This window comes from Heloderma suspectum, chromosome 2 (genome assembly GCF_057233095.1).
Source record: "Heloderma suspectum isolate Gila_16-S chromosome 2, 16-S_ref, whole genome shotgun sequence".
Lineage (NCBI taxonomy): Eukaryota > Metazoa > Chordata > Lepidosauria > Squamata > Helodermatidae > Heloderma > Heloderma suspectum.
The window spans coordinates 39,269,514-39,287,076 of record NC_139459.1 but is presented as its reverse complement, the minus strand read 5'-3'; the positions used below and the strand labels follow the sequence as shown (position 1 = coordinate 39,287,076).

Sequence of the window (17,563 nt, the reverse complement as noted above, 5' to 3'; positions counted from 1 at the left end):
CGGCGGCGGCGCATGTTCAAAGGCAGGAGCGCCGAGGCGCTTCTCTCTCTCTCTCTCTCACCATGAGACCATAACGAAGGGTGGAGGGAAGAAAAAGACGAAGAAGGGGGCTTTATTTGGGGCCCGGAAAGCAGACAGCCTCCTCCGCGGGGAAGGAAAGCAAGAGGGAGGGCTGAAGGAGCAGACGGGCTTCCCTCAGCGAGCAGCCGAAGCCGAGCGCGGTTTTTTTCAGCCGCGCGGCTTCTCCTGCGCAAAGAGAAGTTGAGCAAACAGGAAACGCGGTGGCCGCGCTCGCGGCGGCGGCGGCAGCAGCAGCGCTAGCCGTCGCCGCCCTGATTCATTGGAGCTTGAAGCTTTCTCACAGGGGGAGGGAGGAGGTGTTGCCTGCTCGCCCGCCCGCCCGCCCGCCTCCAGTCTGGGGGAAGGAAAGCGCTTGGCTGCGTGTCTCCCAAAAGTCTCTCGCTTGCCAAAGAGCGGCAGTCACGGCGACGCGGCTCCTTGCGCCTGCTTGCCGCCGCCGCCGCCGCCTCCAGCCAGGCTGCCAACCAACCACCATGCGCGCTAAGAGCTGAGGGACGGCGCACCCCGCGAGGAGCCGGCGCGCGTCTCCTCTTCCCCGGCTCCGCTCCCCTCCGGCCAGCGCCGCCGCAACAAGCGCCTCTCCGCCCGCCAAGTGTCTTTGCCTCGGCGTGATCAGGAAAGGCTGGAGCGACTTCGGTGTCTTCGTGGTTCCCGCCGGAGAGCAAAGCCCGCCTTTCTCCTCCATTGCTCGGCCTTAACAATATGAAGGAGCAGCACTCATGTGTGGGCACTGGGCATCCCCCCATGGCTGGGTATGGCAGGATGGACCCGCTGGAGCTTGCTGTTAGCCCCGTGAAACGCTTGCGAACTGAGTACGCCTTTCCCTATCTCTTCGCAGAGGAGGCCTACCAAAAACTGGCCAGCGAGACCCTGGAGGAGCTGGACTGGTGCCTGGACCAGCTGGAAACCTTGCAGACCAGGCACTCCGTCAGTGAAATGGCCTCCAACAAGGTAGGACCACCACCACCACCCCTCATTTACCCCCGAACACCCACCCCCATCCCGCCCTCTTCAGACACACTCCTCCTTTGCCTTGCCTTGTTTTCGCCTCCCCACCAAGAACCGGCTACTTCGCAGCCCATGTGCCAAAAGTACCACCACAGTTTATCCCAACTCGGCACCCTCCAGATGCGTCGGGATTACAACCCCCATCGCCCCCAGCCGGCTTGCTGGCTGGGAATGATGGGGGTTGTATCCAACGTATCTGGAGGGTGCCGAGCTGGGGAAAGCTGTGTTACCGTCTTGGGCTGCAATTTAGCCAGGTGACTTCTAACGAAACTTTCATCCTCCACTTTTGGGAAAGCCAGAAGCTCTCGATAATGTTTGCAAACTTTAAATGTGCATGCCGTATGCTGTTGTTATGCAGCCTCTCTTGATGTGTTATCTAACTTCGGTGCATCAGGTCCAAGTGAGAAGCTCCTTAAGGCTGCCATCCTGGGAGTTATTCTCATTGATCTCAGTGGTGAGACTTGCTTCCCAGTAAGAGATGGATAGGATTGGGCTAAAAGTTGAATTCTTGCCCTCTGCATGTGTTTAATAGCATTGTTCTGTTCCTATGCATGTTTGCTTGGAAGTAAAGACTCACTTCCAGGTAAACGTGAACAGAATTGCAAAACTTTGCAGTGATCTCAGAACATTATTTAAGGTTATTTTAATAAAATTGTAGCTGTGGATGAATCGGAGAGCAAATGTGAAAAGTAGCTCAGACATTTCAGATTGACAGTGATTTTACTGTTTGCAGCTCCATTATGGAATGGGGAGAAGGGGAAAGTGAGACTAGCCTGATGGGGGTTTGAAAGAAGTGGTATAGTTTGGGGCCAAAGCTTCATATGCCATTTAAAGGTTGTGCGTAAAAGTGCTGCCATTTTAAAAATGGGATGGGAAAAGATGGTGTGTTCACTCAAAACTTATGTGCAGCAACTTCCCCACAGGTTTTCGCTGCAAATGTCAGCTAATAAAGGTTGTAGGAGGTGTGGTTTTGGCTTCCTGGAACAGAGAAAAGCAAGAAGGGCCATGTGTATGGTGGAAACAATAGGTGTATGTGTCATGTATAAGTGCTACATATGCAAAAGGACAGACAGAATAAGAGATGCTAGCCTTTGTGCATAAGAGAGGCAATGGTGAGCATATTGACTTGGAAGTATGTTCCATTGATTTTATTGGAGCTTTCTTCTTAACAAACATCATTAGGTTTGCAAAACTAGTTTTCGTTATATTTCTAAAGTCAATAAGAAAGGCGACACAAGGATACCTGCCCCCAGCATGACCACACAATCATAACAGCAGAAAAGGTTCCCCCCCCCCATACCACTACTTTTTAGGCTGTCAGTGAAACTCTGTTATATTAAAAAGCATTTAGATTTTAACAAAGTAGAGTTTTTCTACATTTGTGCTGTACTGCTCTCTTTAGTTAGTCCCTGTTGGTCTCTGCTTGCCTGGCTTTTCCATGGATCATGTCTGGTTGAAGTCTTTTCTACACAAACAGCGGGATGAGGGTGCAGCAATACCTCTGACTCTTACAAGCCCTTGAGCTTGTAACTGAAGGACCAAGACATTGAAGTCACTAGGACCAAGACATTGGCATCACTAGTCAATGGTTTCTTCCCCTATGCTTTCCAGTACTTGAGAGATGGATGCTCTTTGTGTAGTGGAGTGATAGCATAATGTTTATGCTGTTAATGACATAGTTAGGATCCCCTAGTCCAGCCTTTCCCAACCTGATGCCCTCCAGATGTTTTGGACTTCAACTCCCATCAGTCTCAGCCAGCATGGCCAATAGTCAGAAATGCTGGGAGTTATAGTCCAGAATATCTGGAGGGTGCCAGACTGGCTAAGGCTGGCCTACCCTTTATTTGTGTGCAGCTTCTTTCTGTAACACTGGGCATTTACTGCTTGGGGGAGGGTGTGTGTGTTAATGAACGTGAACCTAAAGTTCTCACAAAGCCAGTTTAATTAAGTATTTGATCCTGTACCTTCTTGGGTATGTGCTAAGCACACACAAAGGGTAGTTTCATACATTGTGCAATAGCAGACCCTGTTTTGCCACAGAGTGTACATTCAGTAGGAAGCTGCAGCCAGTCATGGCTCCCTGATTAATGTTCCTGTACAGCATGTGTGTTTGCAAGTAGGTATTTGTCACCACTTTATATTTTTAGGAGAACACTTAAATTATAGATGTATGTCTAAAATATATAATGTGTGAAGTGGTCCTGAATTGGTGAAAGCACAAGAATGATTGTTGCAAATAGAAGTGCCCAATTAGCAGACTCATTTGCCAGCAGTGAAACATTTTTTTCAAATACATTTATTTTGTCAACAGCCCTCCCTCCAAATATATTCTGGCTAACTATCTAATAGATGTAATTAACCTAGTTCAGCAATTGTCATAAGTGTATGATATTTTTATGATCCTAGGAGACAGGGTTGTGTGTGTAGTAAGATTTTTTTTCAGATTAGGATTGTTTTTAATTAAAAATTTAAATATTATTTGAGCAGCCTATTTCCTTGAAGACATTATTTAGCAACAATGTATCCTTTCAGTTCATTTGTAGAGGTGTTTCTTTTATCTACCAAAACATTTGTGGATGTTTCAAGTAGTTGAATAATGTTCAGTGGTACTAGGGAAAAGAAACGTTTTGTAAGGGATCTGCTATTCCCCACTGCTTCAGAAATAAGATCATACAGCCAAGGTTTCCTGTATGAGATGTACAATGAGCTGAGTTGCCATAGCCACTCTGAAGGTCAGCCTGAATGATGCCATTCCTTACATCAGCACTAGAAATTTATACTGCAGTTACACAAAGATTGGTTTTATTTTGTCTCTAAAATGGGAATGTGGGTGTTTTGATTTCTTTGCTTCTGATTAAATGCAACGTGCAAATATCCCGATGCGCTTGAGCAGTGCAATCATTTGCATGTTTAATTGGAAATAACTCCCACTCTGTTCACTGCAGTTTACTCCTTAGGAAGTGTGTTTTAGGATTGCAGCCCAAGTGTCAGTGTTAGTTGAAGAAGCCCCTATTCCTAGGACTTGTTTCTGCAGGGCTCCTTTGTACTTGCTTGGCATTCCACAAATGGAAATTCCCAGGCACCAGCACCAAATATTTAGGATGTTAGTCCTGCACAAGTCTGACTCCTAGACAGGATTTTCCCAGCTCTGCATAGGAGAAACTGGAATTTTTTTCAAAGGATCTCCTTGCACAGAAGTTGCCCCCGCTCCCCCAACCTAATGGGAAAGCAGTGTTGGCACAGGGGCTCTTTGCATGGTATCTTTGGATGAAGGTGCCTGCTGTTCAAAATAACCCTAAGCAGGTTTTATGTACCCATAGCAGATAATGCTAGCCAGGACCTATTCACACTGTGTACCTTAGTTCACTGACAGAGGTGGGTGCATATGCACGTGTGCATAAATCAGATCCCTTTGGACTTTTTTTCAAGCATCAAAAATAACATTAAGTGCTTTTGACCAGTATGACAAAACCACATAAATACATACAGTTTGCATTTGGGTAACTAGCTGGGGATATTTTGACAGGACATTCTGCTCTTCTAAGGAACTTATCCTCAGGCCATAAGTACGCTTCAGCCCTATGCTCAGTGTTGGCTGGCATTTCATGGTGGGGAGTAGTGGGTTAGTATCTGCAAAAGATGGATCTGCAAAAGATGCTTGCACAAAGTAGAGGGAGGCAATGATCTGCTGCAATCCATTTATATTTCTGGGCCCCTCCCAGCTTTCCGAGCCACCTGTGGAGCTCTCAAAATAAAAAGTGTGCAGAGGGTGCACAAGAGTGCCTGCTCCTCTTTAGCTTTGCCACTAGCCAACCCTTTCTAGCTATTCCGTAGTGTTAGCCTAAGAATTTATTAGGGGAGAGGCCTTAGGTATTTAAGAGTTTGCACATATGGCACCCAGAGAGATTTGAGGATCCCAGGAGATGCACTGGTTAAAACCATGCTTAAGCAATAGGAACATAGGAAGCTGCCTTATACTGAGTTAGGCCGTTGGTCCATCTAGCCCGGTATTGGCAGGGCTTCTGGAAGGAATTTTTCCAGCCCTACCTGGAGATGTTGGGGATTGAACCTGGGGCCTTCTGCATCCAAACATGTGGTCTACCTAAGCCGCAGCTCCTCAATATGTGAGCAGTACACATATACATTTACACACATATTCCACCCTCTTCCACCCCTGCTGCCAGCACACACACACTATACCAGCTAAATAAGACATGGCCTTTACTTCTGGGAAGAGTAATTATTGCAGAAAGTTATCCCTTGGCACAGTATTCTTTTAGTTTTTTCAGCTTTATGAATTACTATCTTGGGTATACTTGAACAATAGCAAGATTTAACAAATACATAGTGGGCCGGTTCGCATGTCACGATAAACTATCATGGGTTAATAAATCTGCGGGGCTCCAAGACTTGCGGTGGCTGCCATTTTGAATATGCAACCATGGGTTGTTCTAGGGTTACCCAAGGGTTATTTAACCCTCAAATAACCCATGACATGTGAGTTGACATGACATGACAAGCTGAGGTGCACCCCCACCGTGGCTTGCGTGTTCAAAATAGTGTCTGACGCATGTCTCAGAGCCCTGCAGGTGATTTAACATATGGTGGCTTACTGTGATGTGCAAACCAGGTTGATATTTTGGACTGAATACAAAAAGAAAGACACAAATAGGAAATAAATAAGTTAGAACGCAATCCTGTGGGGATAGTCGGCCACATGGTGGGCAGAGTGGATCTTCTCCTCTGCACTCCAGCAGCCCTGCATCTGTGGTGAGACCGCTAATTTCAGCGGTCTAGTTGGACCGGATCAGGGGCCAGACGGTGCATAGAAAGCCTCATACCGGTGCTTCTGCCCTCCCCACCCCCAGGAACGCCCCCTTTCCCCCCACTCCACTTCTCTTCCGAGCACGAAGCCAGAGATGAACTGTGCTGCCTACGAGGCAGCGGGGGAGCGAGAGAGGAAGCAGTTTCCTGGGAACAAACCTTGGAGTGCTGGCTCTGAGGTCGGTTCCTGAAAACCGAAAAATCCTATGGCCGCCTAGCCACTGTTTAGTGGCCATGGGATTGAGCCTTTAGTTGTCTTTAAATAAATGATTAAAGGGGGTTAAAAAGCATCTCTTGCAAATTACTTTTATAGGCATACTGCCAAATTTGGCTTTTCCACAAAAGGGAACAGTCCAGCAGATGCATGGGAAGCCCAAGTGGCCGCTGCGGCTCGGAGTGCTTTTTACTAGCTTTGGCTGGTTCGCCAGCTACGGCCTCTCCTGGACAGGGATAGCTTGGCCACAGCGGTACAGGCATTAGTAACCTGAAGACTGGATTACTGCAATGTGCTCTATGTGGGGCTGCCCTTGAGGCTGGTCCAGAAGCTGAAGCTAGTACAAAATGCAGAAGCTCAGCTGTTGTTGGGAGCTGCTCCTTTTCGGCGTGTTAACTCCTTTGCTGAGGGAACTGCACTGGCTGCCTATTTGCTACCAGGCCATGTTTAAAGTATTAGTACTAGTGTACAAAGTACTAAACACCTTGGGACCAGGATACCTGAGAGAGCGCCTTCTTCTTTACCAACCTGCCCCATCACTGAGGTCATCAGAGGGCATGCTCCTGGTGGTTCCACGTGGACCTATGGCCCAGTTGGAGTCCACCAGGAAAAGAGCCTTCAGGGTGGTGGCCCCTTTCCTGTGGAATTCCCTGCTTTTGGAGGTCAGGCAGGCACCAACGTGGTGCCTCCTGAAGAAGTTGTTATTTCAAGAGGCCTTCCCTGAGTGACCAGTTTAAGTTCAGAATCTGTTCTTTTAAAATGTTTTAATTGTTTTAATTATGGGGTTTTATTCTTTTATCTTGTTGTTCACCACTGTGAAATCTTTGATGTGGAGCATTATATTAATATTGTAAATAAATAAAAACAATGTTTAAGCAATAGGAACATAGATTACTTTGATATTCCTACCTTTAGCTGTCGTTGTCAAGGCCACCTTTCAAATACTGAGGTTTGTGACATTATTTATCTATATCAGCCTTCCCCAACCTGGTGACCTCCAGATGTGTTGGGCTAGAACTCCCAGCATCCCCCAGGGAGCATGGCTGGCTAAGGGATGCTGAGAGTTGTAGTCCAACACATTTATTTATTTATTTCATTTCTATACCGTCAAATAGCCAAAGCTCTCTGGGAGGCAACAGGTTGAGGAAGGCTGATATATACATATGCAAACGCACACACATCCCTTCCCAGACTACTGTGTGGTTGCAATATTTTGGTTGTTTAGCAGGATTGTAATCATAGCAGGTTCACACCAGTAGCCCTAGGAAGCAGAATTGTGCATGTCCATACATATTGCAAGGAAAGTTGGGGAGAGGGGCAGGGGAAAGTGGTGAGCCTGGACAACAAGTTGTATATTGGTATTTGAAGAGTCAGTGCTGCTTCTTAAATAAGCAAAGAAAAGAGAGACGGGAGCTGCACCTTTTTGTACTTGGTTATTTGGTGCAGCCAGAGCAGGAATCAGTTTGAAAAGTAGTGCTTCCCTGGGATGGGATTTCTCCTTTGTGATTTTAGCCACTGCTCTGTGCATGTTGGCAACTCCACTGCGATGGGCAGGAAGGAATGTAAAAATTATGTGTGGTGTGGAAAAAGGGGATTTTGTTGTTGTTGTTGTTCAGTCGTTCAGTCGTGTCCGACTCTTCGTGACCCCATGGACCATAGCATGCCAGGCCTTCCTGTCCTGCGCTCTCTCCCGGAGTGTGCTCAAGTTCATATTAATTGCATTGGTGATGCTATCTAGCCATCTCATCCTCTGCCGTCCCCTTCTCCTTTGGCCTTCAGTCTTTCCCAGCATCAGGGTCTTTTCCAGAGAGTTTTTTCTTCGCATTAGGTGGCCAAAATATTTGAGCTTCAGCTTCAGTATCTGTCCTTCCAATGAGCACTCAGGGTTGATTTCCTTTAGGATGGACTGATTGGACCTCCTTGCAGTCCAGGGGACTCGTAAGAGTCTTCTCCAGCACCACAGTTCGAAAGCATCAATTCTTCGGCGCTCAGCCTTCCTTATAGTCCAGCTCTCACAGCCATACATTACTACTGGGAAAACCATAGCTTTGATTAGAAGGACCTTTGTCGGCAAGGTGATGTCTCTGCTTCTTACTATGCTGTCTAGGTTGGCCATAGCTTTCCTCCCCAGGAGCAAGCGTCTTTTAATTTCATGGCTACAGTCACTGTCTGCGGTGATCTTGGAGCCCAAGAAAGTAAAATCTGTCACTGCTTCCATTTCTTCCCCTTCTATATGCCAGGAAGTGATGGGGCCAGATGCCATCATCTTCGTTTTTTTAATGTGGAGTTTCAAACCAGCTTTTGCACTGTCCTCTTTCACCCTCAACAAGAGGCTCTTTAGATCCTCTTCGCTTTCTGCCATTAGGGTGGTATCGTCTGCATATCGGAGGTTGTTGATAATTCTCCCAGCAATCTTAATTCCGACCTGTGATTCATCCAACCCAGCGTTTCTCATGATGTACTCTGCATATAAGTTAAATAAGCAGGGTGACAATATGCAGCCTTGTCGTACTCCTTTCCCAATTTTGAACCAATCGGTTGTTCCATGTCTGGTTCTTACTGTTGCTTCTTGACCCTCGTACAGGTTTCTCAGGAGACAGGTAAGGTGGTCTGGTACTCCCATCACTTTAAGAATTTGCCACAGTTTGTTGTGATCCACACAATCAAAGGCTTTAGCGTAGTCAATGAAGCAGAAATAGACGCTTTTCTGGAATTCTCTTGCTTTCTCCATGATGCAGCGAATGTTGGCGATTTGATCTCTAGTTCCTCTGCCTCTTCGAAACCCAGCTTGTACTTCCGGTAGTTCTCGGTTCGCATACTGCTGAAGCCTAGCTTGTAGGATTTTGAGCATCACCTTGCTGGCATGTGAAATGAGCGCAATTGTGCGGTAGTTTGAACACTCGTTGGCGTTGCCCTTCTTTGGAATTGGAATGTAAACTTACCTTTTCCAGTCTTGCGGCCATTGTTGAGTGTTCCGAATTTGTTGGCATATTGAATGCAGCACTTTAACAGCATCATCTTTTAGGATTTTAAATAGCTCAGCTGGAATACTGTCATCTCCACTAGCTTTGTTGTTAGTAATGCTTCCTAAGGCCCACTTGACTTCACTTTCTAGGATGTCCGGCTCAAGTTCAGTGACCGCACTATCATGGCTATCAGGGACATTCAGATCTTTCCTGTATAGTTCTTCTGTGTATTCTTTCCACATCTTCTTAATCTCATCTGCTTCTGTTAGGTCCCTGCCTTCTTTGTCCTTTATCATGCCAGTCTTTGCCCAAAACGTTCCCTTGAGATCTCCGATTTTCTTGAAGAGATCTCTAGTTTTTCCCATTCTGTTGTTTTCCTCGATTTCTTTGCATTGTTCATTTAAGAAGGCCTTCTTGTCTCTCCTTGCTATTCTCTGGAACTCTGCATTCAGTTGGATATATCTTCCCCTTTCTCCCTTGCTTTTCGCTTCCCTTCTTTCCTCAGCTACTTGTAAAGCCTCATCAGACAGCCATTTGGCTTTCTTGCATTTCTTTTTCTTTGGGATGGATTGAGTTGCTGCCTCCTGAGCAATGTTACGGACCTCCGTCCATAGTTCCTCAGGCACTCTGTCTATCAGGTCTAATCCCTGAAATCTATTCCTCACCTCCACTGTGTATTCATAAGGGATATGATTTAGGTCATACCTGAATGGTTTAGTGGTTTTCCCTACGTTCTTCAATTTCAGCCGAAATTTTGCAATAAGAAGCTCATGATCTGAGCCACAGTCAGCTCCAGGTCTTGTTTTTACTGACTGTATAGATCTTCTCCATCTTTGACTGCAAAGGACATAATCAATCTGATTTCCATATTGACCATCTGGTGATGTCCATGTGTAGAGTCGTCTCTTGTGCTGTTGGAAAAGAGTGTTTGCTATGATCAGCGTGTTCTCTTGGCAAAACTCTATTAGCCTTTGTCCTGCTTCATTTTGTACACCAAGGCCATTCTTGCCTGTTATCCCGGTGATTTCTTGACTCCCTACTTTAGCATTCCAATCCCCTATGATGAAGAGGACATCTTTTTTGGGTGTTAGTTCTAGAAGGCGTTGTAGGTCTTCATAGAACCGATCAACCTCAGCTTCTTCGACCTCAGTGGTTGGGGCATAGACTTGAATTACTGTGATGTTGAATGGTTTGCCTTGGATTCGTACTGAGATCATTCTATCATTTTTAAGATTGTACCCCAGTACTGCTTTTCCCACCCTTTTGTTGACTATGAGTGCTACTCCATTTCTTGTAAGGGTTTCTTGCCCACAATAGTAGATATGATGGTCACCTGAATTAAATTCGCCCATGCCTGTCCATTTGAGTTCGCTGATTCCCAAGATGTCAATGTTCAGTCTTGCCATCTCATGTTTGACCACCTCCAGCTTACCTTGATTCATTGATCTGACATTCCAGGTTTTTATTTATTTTATTTATTTATTGCATTTATACCCCGCCTTTCTCCCTCTCACAAGGAACTCAAGGCGGCTTACATTATCCTCCTCCTCACCGTTGTATCCTCACAACAACAACCCTGTGAGGTAGGTTGGGCTGAGAGTCTGTGACTGGCCCAAAGTCACCCAGTGAGCTTCCATGGCCAAGTGGGGACTAGAACCCGGATATCCCAGCTCCCAGTCCGTCACTCTCACCACTACACTACACTGGCTCTCAGTGTTTAGGTTCCTAAACAATATTGTTCTTTACAGCATCGGGCTTTCTTTTCACCACCAGACACATCCACAGCTGAGTGTCCTTTCGGCTTTGGCCCAGCCGCTTCAGTCTTTCTGGCGCTACTTGGAAATACCCTCTGTTCTTCCCCAGTAGTATATTGGACACCTTCTGACCTGAGGGGCTCATCTTCCGGCGTCATCTCTTTTAGCCTTGTGTTACGTTCCATGGCGTTTTCTTGGCAAGAATACTGGAGTGGGTTGCCATTTCCTTCTCCAGTGGACCACATTTTGTCAGAACTCTCTGCCATGACCTGTCCGTCTTGGGTGGCCCTGCACGGCATAGCTTATGGCTTCACTGAGTTACACAAGCCCCTTCGCCACAACAAGGCAGTGATCCATGAAGGGGAAAAAGGGGATAGGGAGACATTTTTCTCCTTCTCTGATTATACTAGAACCCAGGGTCATCCCATGAAGCTGAAAGATGGGAGATCCAGGACAGAAAAAAGGAAGTACTTCACATAGCACATTCAGAATTCTCTGCCACAAGATGTACTGATAGCCACCAATATGGATGGCTTGAAAAGGGATTCGGCAATCCCATGGAGGATAAGGCTATCAATGGGGTACCGCAGGGCTCAGTCCTGGGCCCAGTGCTCTTCAACATTTTTATGAATGACTTGGAGGAGGAGGTGCAGGGAATGCTGATCAGATTTGCAGATGACACAAAATTGGGCGGGATAGCTAATACTTTGGAAGACAGAAACAAAATTGGAAGTGATCTTGATAGACTGGAGCACTGGGCAGAAAACAACAGAATGACATTTAATAGGGATAAATGCCAAGTTCTGCACCTAGGAAAAAGAAACCAAATGCACACTTACAAGATGGGGGATACGTGGCTCAACCACACTACAAGCGAGAAGGATCTTGGAATTGTTGTCGATCACAAGCTGAATATGAGCCAACAATGTGATGTGGCTGCAAAAAAGGCAAATGCTATTATGAGCTGCATTAATAGAAGCATAGCTTCCAAATCCCGGGAAGTACTAGTTCCCCTCTACTCAGCACTGGTAAGGCCTCATCTGGAGTACTGTGTCCAGTTCTGGGCACCACACTTTAAGAAGGATGCAGACAAACTGGAGAGGGTTCAGAGGAGGGCAACAAAGATGATCAGGGGACTGGAAACAAAGCCCTATGAAGAGAGACTGAAAGAACTGGGCATGTTTAGCCTTGAGAAGAGAAGACTGAGGGGAGATATGATAGCACTCTTCAAGTACTTGAAAGGTTGTCACAGAGAAGGCAGCCAGGATCTCTTCTTGATCATCCCAGAGTGCAGGACATGGAATAATGGGCTCAAGTTACAGGAAGCCAGATTCCGGCTGAACATCAGGAAAAACTTCCTGACTGTAAGAGCAATACGACAATGGAACCAATTACCTGGGGAGGTGGTGGGCTCTCCCACACTGGAGGCCTTCAAGACGAGGCTGGACAGCCATTTGTCAGGGATGCTCTGACTTGGATTCCTGCATTGAGCAGGGGGTTGGACTTGATGGCCTTGTAGGCCCCTTCCAACTCTACTATTCTATGTTCTGTGATAATGGCTACTAGTGATAATGGGTATATATATTACCTCAAGTATTGGAGGCAGTATGCCTCTGTATACCAGTTGCTGGGGAACAGGAGCGGGAGGGTGCTGTGTCACTCATGTTCTGTTTCTGGGCTTCCCATAGGCATCTGTGTGAACAGAACGCTGGACTAGGTAGACCTTTGGTATGATTCAGCATGTCTCTTCTTATGTGAAAGACTAGACACACACCACAGCCAGAAGGGACTCAAAATACATCCTTCCTACATACATGCACATGCATGTACACACACACTGAGAAGGATGTTGAGGCTGCAGGCGTGCAGTTTTATTTCGCATGTCTAAATCTCTTTTCTGGAGAGATCTCAGGTCACATCAGAAAGGATGAGAAACTTCTTCCATATATGTGTGTGCTGCCTTCCTTCCTTCCTACCTACCTACACACACACACACACACACACACACACCCCATCTGAAAAGCTAGGGTTGCCTCATCGTTGTGACACAGCCATTGTGCAAATTGGGGATACTAGACCAAAATTGCAGATGTATGTGTGAAATAAGACATAGCAACCAACCTCTGTTGGCCAGGTAAAGTTTATACTACTGAGCCAAAGGTTGGATTTAAAGCCACGGATGAGGGCAGGGAATTCCTTCTTCCCAGTACTGTAAAACTTGCTTGGGTTACAGCTCTAGAAGGGGAGGTGTGAGAAGACATAGCACTCTCTCTTTTCTTTCAAGAGACAACCACATGGATTGCTTCCTTCACAATGAGAGTTTCTTTGCCGTCATCACCAGCTGCTACTTGGAGTGTTTGGTTGAGCCCTCTCCATTCAGTGGGTCCTGTTCATGGTGTAAGCAGTCATATTATGACTGCTGCTTGTAGTAGCTGCCATACAGAAATTATTCCAATCAGCCTCCACACATCATTTGTAATATGCATAGCAGTCCTTTGTATATGCTTTGGCGTGGTGATACATTTTTATCAGTGTTATAAACTTCCATCACAGTCCTAGATTAGAGCAACCTGATTCTAATTAGAGAGGAAGGATAATGCTGTCATATCCAATTTAAAAGGATTTACTTATCAGGCAGTATCTTGCATTTCAACCATTACATATAATAAAATAGTGAAAAGGGTATTTACTGATCTAGTAAATGTCAACCCAGTTGCCTGGCAGGCAGATGCTCTGTTGACCATTTTAAGATCAACAAACTGATAATAGGTCTGATAAAATCAGCAACTCATTATGTGACAGTATTCTTATATAATGTCTGGTAGAGATGACTCTTGTCTTCAAAGTTCAGTAGGATTTTTGTGATTCCTGGTATTTTTCGGGAAAACCAAAGATCTGATGAGTGCTTGCCTTGGGAGACATTTGCCTTAAAAAAAAAAAAAAAAGCTTTTCTGATGAATGTATAAACCAGCCTTCCCCAACCTACTGCCCTTCAGATCTTCTGAACTTCAACTCCCATCAGCCCCAGCCAGGCATGGCTAATCATCAGGAATTCTGGAATTGTAGTCCGGAACTGCTGGAGGGCACCAAATGGCGAAGGCTGGTATAAACTGTGTTATGCTGAGTCAGACTATTGGTCCATCCAGCCCAGCACTGAGAACTCTGGCTAGTGCTGGCTCTCCAGGGTCTTGGACAGGGGCCTTTCCCATCACCTGCTGCCTGATCTCTTTGGCTGCATATGCGATGGATTAAACTTGGGACCTCCACCTGCACAGAATGAGGCCTACCACTGACCTATGGTGACTCCCCAGTGAAAAATAAGTATTATTGAGCAAATCCTTTTTGATACATCCCAGCTGTTCCTGTGCTGTAGTTAGGGATGTATGGATTTTGTAAAATCTGTTCCATCTGTGTTTCGTGGATTGTCAGGTGCCTTTCATTATGTCGTCTGCTCATTGACAGAATCGGATGTTTCCAATTTCCTGAATTTGCGCAAATTCGCATTTTTGCAAATTCACACTTGCACAAATGTGCAAATCCCCCAACATGCACAAATCCCCCCAAAATGTGCATTTTCATACTTTAGCCTATGCCGGAAATGCGCATTTTCGACTGTGCTTTTTTATTTTATGTATTTTTTATAAATAAATGTGCATACAATTCTAAAAACTTTTAAACAACTAGTCTGCAACTTCACAGAATCCATGCATCTCAGGAAAAGCCAGTCTGCTGTGGAATCTGTGGGTTGGATTCATAAAAATCAGAACTCATTTGATTCCATTGCAGATTTCTCTGACATCCCTAGTTGCAGATTACATTTCTGCATATACCCATTCATCCTCATTCCAAGGTCTGCATCTAAAGTACGTATGTACTTTGGAAAATGCCATCTTATTTGATTAAAATGCAGGGATAGAGTATTTGGAGTATAAGCAGAAGACAGTGGTCATTTTCAAAATAGGGTGTGATGAAATTACAAAAGGCATTCTATTTAAATAGGAATATAGAAACATAGGAAGCTGCCTTATACTGAGTCAAACCCTTGGTCCATCTAGCCCAGTAGCGTCAACACTGACTGGCAGTGGCTCTCCAGGGTTTCAGGCAGGATTCATTTCTAGCCCTACCTGGAGATGCCAAGAATTGAACTTGGAACCTTCTGCATGCAAAGCAGATGTTCTACCACTGAGCTCCTTTGACCCCTTGTTCCTCAGTTGGGGCCCATTACAATTTAGGAAGACTAGGGCCAACACTGGTTTTGGAGAGCCTTGGTAGATGACTTTGGTTAATAATTGTTTCTTACTTGATTACAAGAGTTGGAATAGGAAGGTAACTTCTTCTAGATGAGATTGGATTGTGGCCCTGGAGTACATTCTCCCCGCTGCTGTAGCATTTGATTTGGTTCATTCCCTTGAGCTGTTGGGAGAGTTGAGCTAGACTGTTTTCTTAAATTGTTCAGGTTGCTCTGGTGCAAACTTCAGCTTGCTTGCTTTCTTCTTTTGGTATGTCCTATAGAGGATGGATGGCATGGGTTAATTGGATGTCAATGTGGGCTGATAACACAGATTATCACAGTAAAGAATGATCAAGTCCCAGCCTGCAGTAGAGCTGCATGAGAATGACCCTGCATGGATATTGCCTTTAGGGCTATAAAATATCCATGGCTTGCAGCAAGGAATAAAGTAGAGAAGTGTAGTTAAATATTTCTTCATGTGTGCACAAAGGGTTATATTTAACATATTAATTAAGTAATACCTTTCTCTGCCTACGCACCACCTTCTTTTATGCTGCTGGCATGAGATACAAGAAACTTGAGTCTTTGTTCTCCAATGGAGAAGGAGTGCCTTGTGTTTTAATCGTACTTGCTCTAGGTAGTGCTGGAGTACACAACAGACTTCCACTTGGGTAACCATGGAGATGAGTGTGGGTGGGATGGGTAGACATCATTCTCCCCTGTAGAAAGGACTTACAGAAGGATAAGGTGCAAAAAGCAACTTGCCATAGTTTTTCCCATGCAAAATCCTTGGTTTGCTTTTTAGGTTCTTCCCCACCGCTTCAGCAGAGGTGCACAGAGGGGAGTTTTTCACACTTTTTTAAGAAAAGCTTGCAGAGGAGGTGGCTGGCAGACAAAGGCAGAATTGCCATTTCTGAGAGATGGTTTGCCAAGGAAGTGGGTCACAGAGTGGACTCGGGAGAAACAAACCTGCTGCTGATGATGGTGATGGTGGTTTAGATGGGGAAGGCTCCCTGTAGCTCTGAGCCAGGGCAGTCCCTGATTCCTGCTGGAGTGGGACTCTGCAAGTAAGTGGAAGTCTTTGTTAACAGCATTCACTTACAGGAGTACTCCAGTCTCTCTTGTAAGTAAAATCATAATGTAAGGAGGAAATGTTACATACATCCATGAATCGGTCACATGTGGGCAAAGCTGTTCAGGGATTTCTGGCCTCCTCGTATCTCAGCTTGCAAATAGACACAAGTAGGAATCCTTCCTGTTCTGTGATATTACTCATGGGAGTGATTTGTAGGTATGAGAGCCCCAATGAAAATTGTATTGTGTGAAGTACCTGTAAGTGGCTGAGAAGAACACTGCCCTTCCACCCCCACCTTCACCCCCCGTGTTGCTGTTGTGCGAGGATTGCAGGAGGGCACTGTAGTTAGGCATTGGCTTGTGCTATGGACGTCAGCATCTCTCTCCTAATCAGTACTCTGCAATCTCTCAGCTAGCTGCCTTCTCCTGATCCGAAGAATGGAAATCCTGCAAATAGAAGGACACAGTTCCACAGCTGTGGGCAGGTATGGCTTATTGCAGCCTTCCCCAACCTGGCACATGCCAATGGCCATGCTGGATGGGGATGATGGGAGTTGTACTCGAGTGCATATTGAGGGTGCTGTGCTAGGGAAAGCTGGTTTATTATAATCAATACCTGTGCATTTTGGAGCTAATCAAAAACCATTTACCTGAAAAGAGGCACTCTCGCACCTGAAAGTTGTTCTCATTCTGTCTACTCTTTACCCTGCATTTCCCCCCTGTGGTCTTAAGAGCTAATGGGGTGGTGCTTCCTTTCAAGCTCCCAAATACTAGGGATCAGTTCCTCTCCTTTGCTGACCAAAAGAAGTTTCTTAGGTCAGGAATGGACAGGTTTTATAGGCTTGCAGGATCCCATGTGTTTTCTAGTAGAATGCTGTGGTCCACAAACTGGAACCAGGTGCAAAATAGTGGCTCAGAAAGGCAGACATTGAATTGTAGGACAAGGTGTGCATATGCTCAGCTCATGAATTCATTTGCACTACCAGAAGCAGAGCTTGTACATAAATCCTTCCACATACAAAACTACTCCTGTTTTCTTGATTTTGGCAGCCTAAATTAGGAGCAGAGGGGGAAGGTTTTTTGTTGTTGCTATTATTAAACCGTTAGGAGTTGGAACCCTTGGTGATCTACTGCAGCCACCCCAGAGACCTACTAGCAAATCCTGATCTACCTTCTGCCCACCCCTGTCTTAGATTAAAGGCATTTCTTTCTCCTCATAGCGGCAAAATACACCTTGTCTCTATCTGCCTTTCCATTGTACTTGCTCTGATGAGTTCGTGATGTCTCTCATCCCATCAGTGTTCCCACTCAATGTCCTGAACCAGAAAGTTGTTATTGGGGGTTTTGAGTCATTCAGCTAACACAGTTGCAAGTATGCATTTGCATCTTCATAATCTCATTCTATGAAATC

At 45.6% G+C, this 17,563-nt stretch overlaps 1 protein-coding gene across 2 annotated transcripts in view; it reads left to right on the top strand.

Moving 5' to 3' along the window:
• Positions 1-17,563, top strand: part of PDE4D (phosphodiesterase 4D) — a 1,044,072-nt gene that overhangs the window by 960,349 nt on the left and 66,160 nt on the right. For both annotated transcript variants that reach the window (XM_084833299.1, XM_084833300.1), the window contains one exon: positions 920-1,032. In XM_084833299.1, coding sequence (XP_084689425.1) covers positions 920-1,032 — 113 coding nt within the window. The remainder of the gene's footprint in view (positions 1-919; positions 1,033-17,563) is intronic.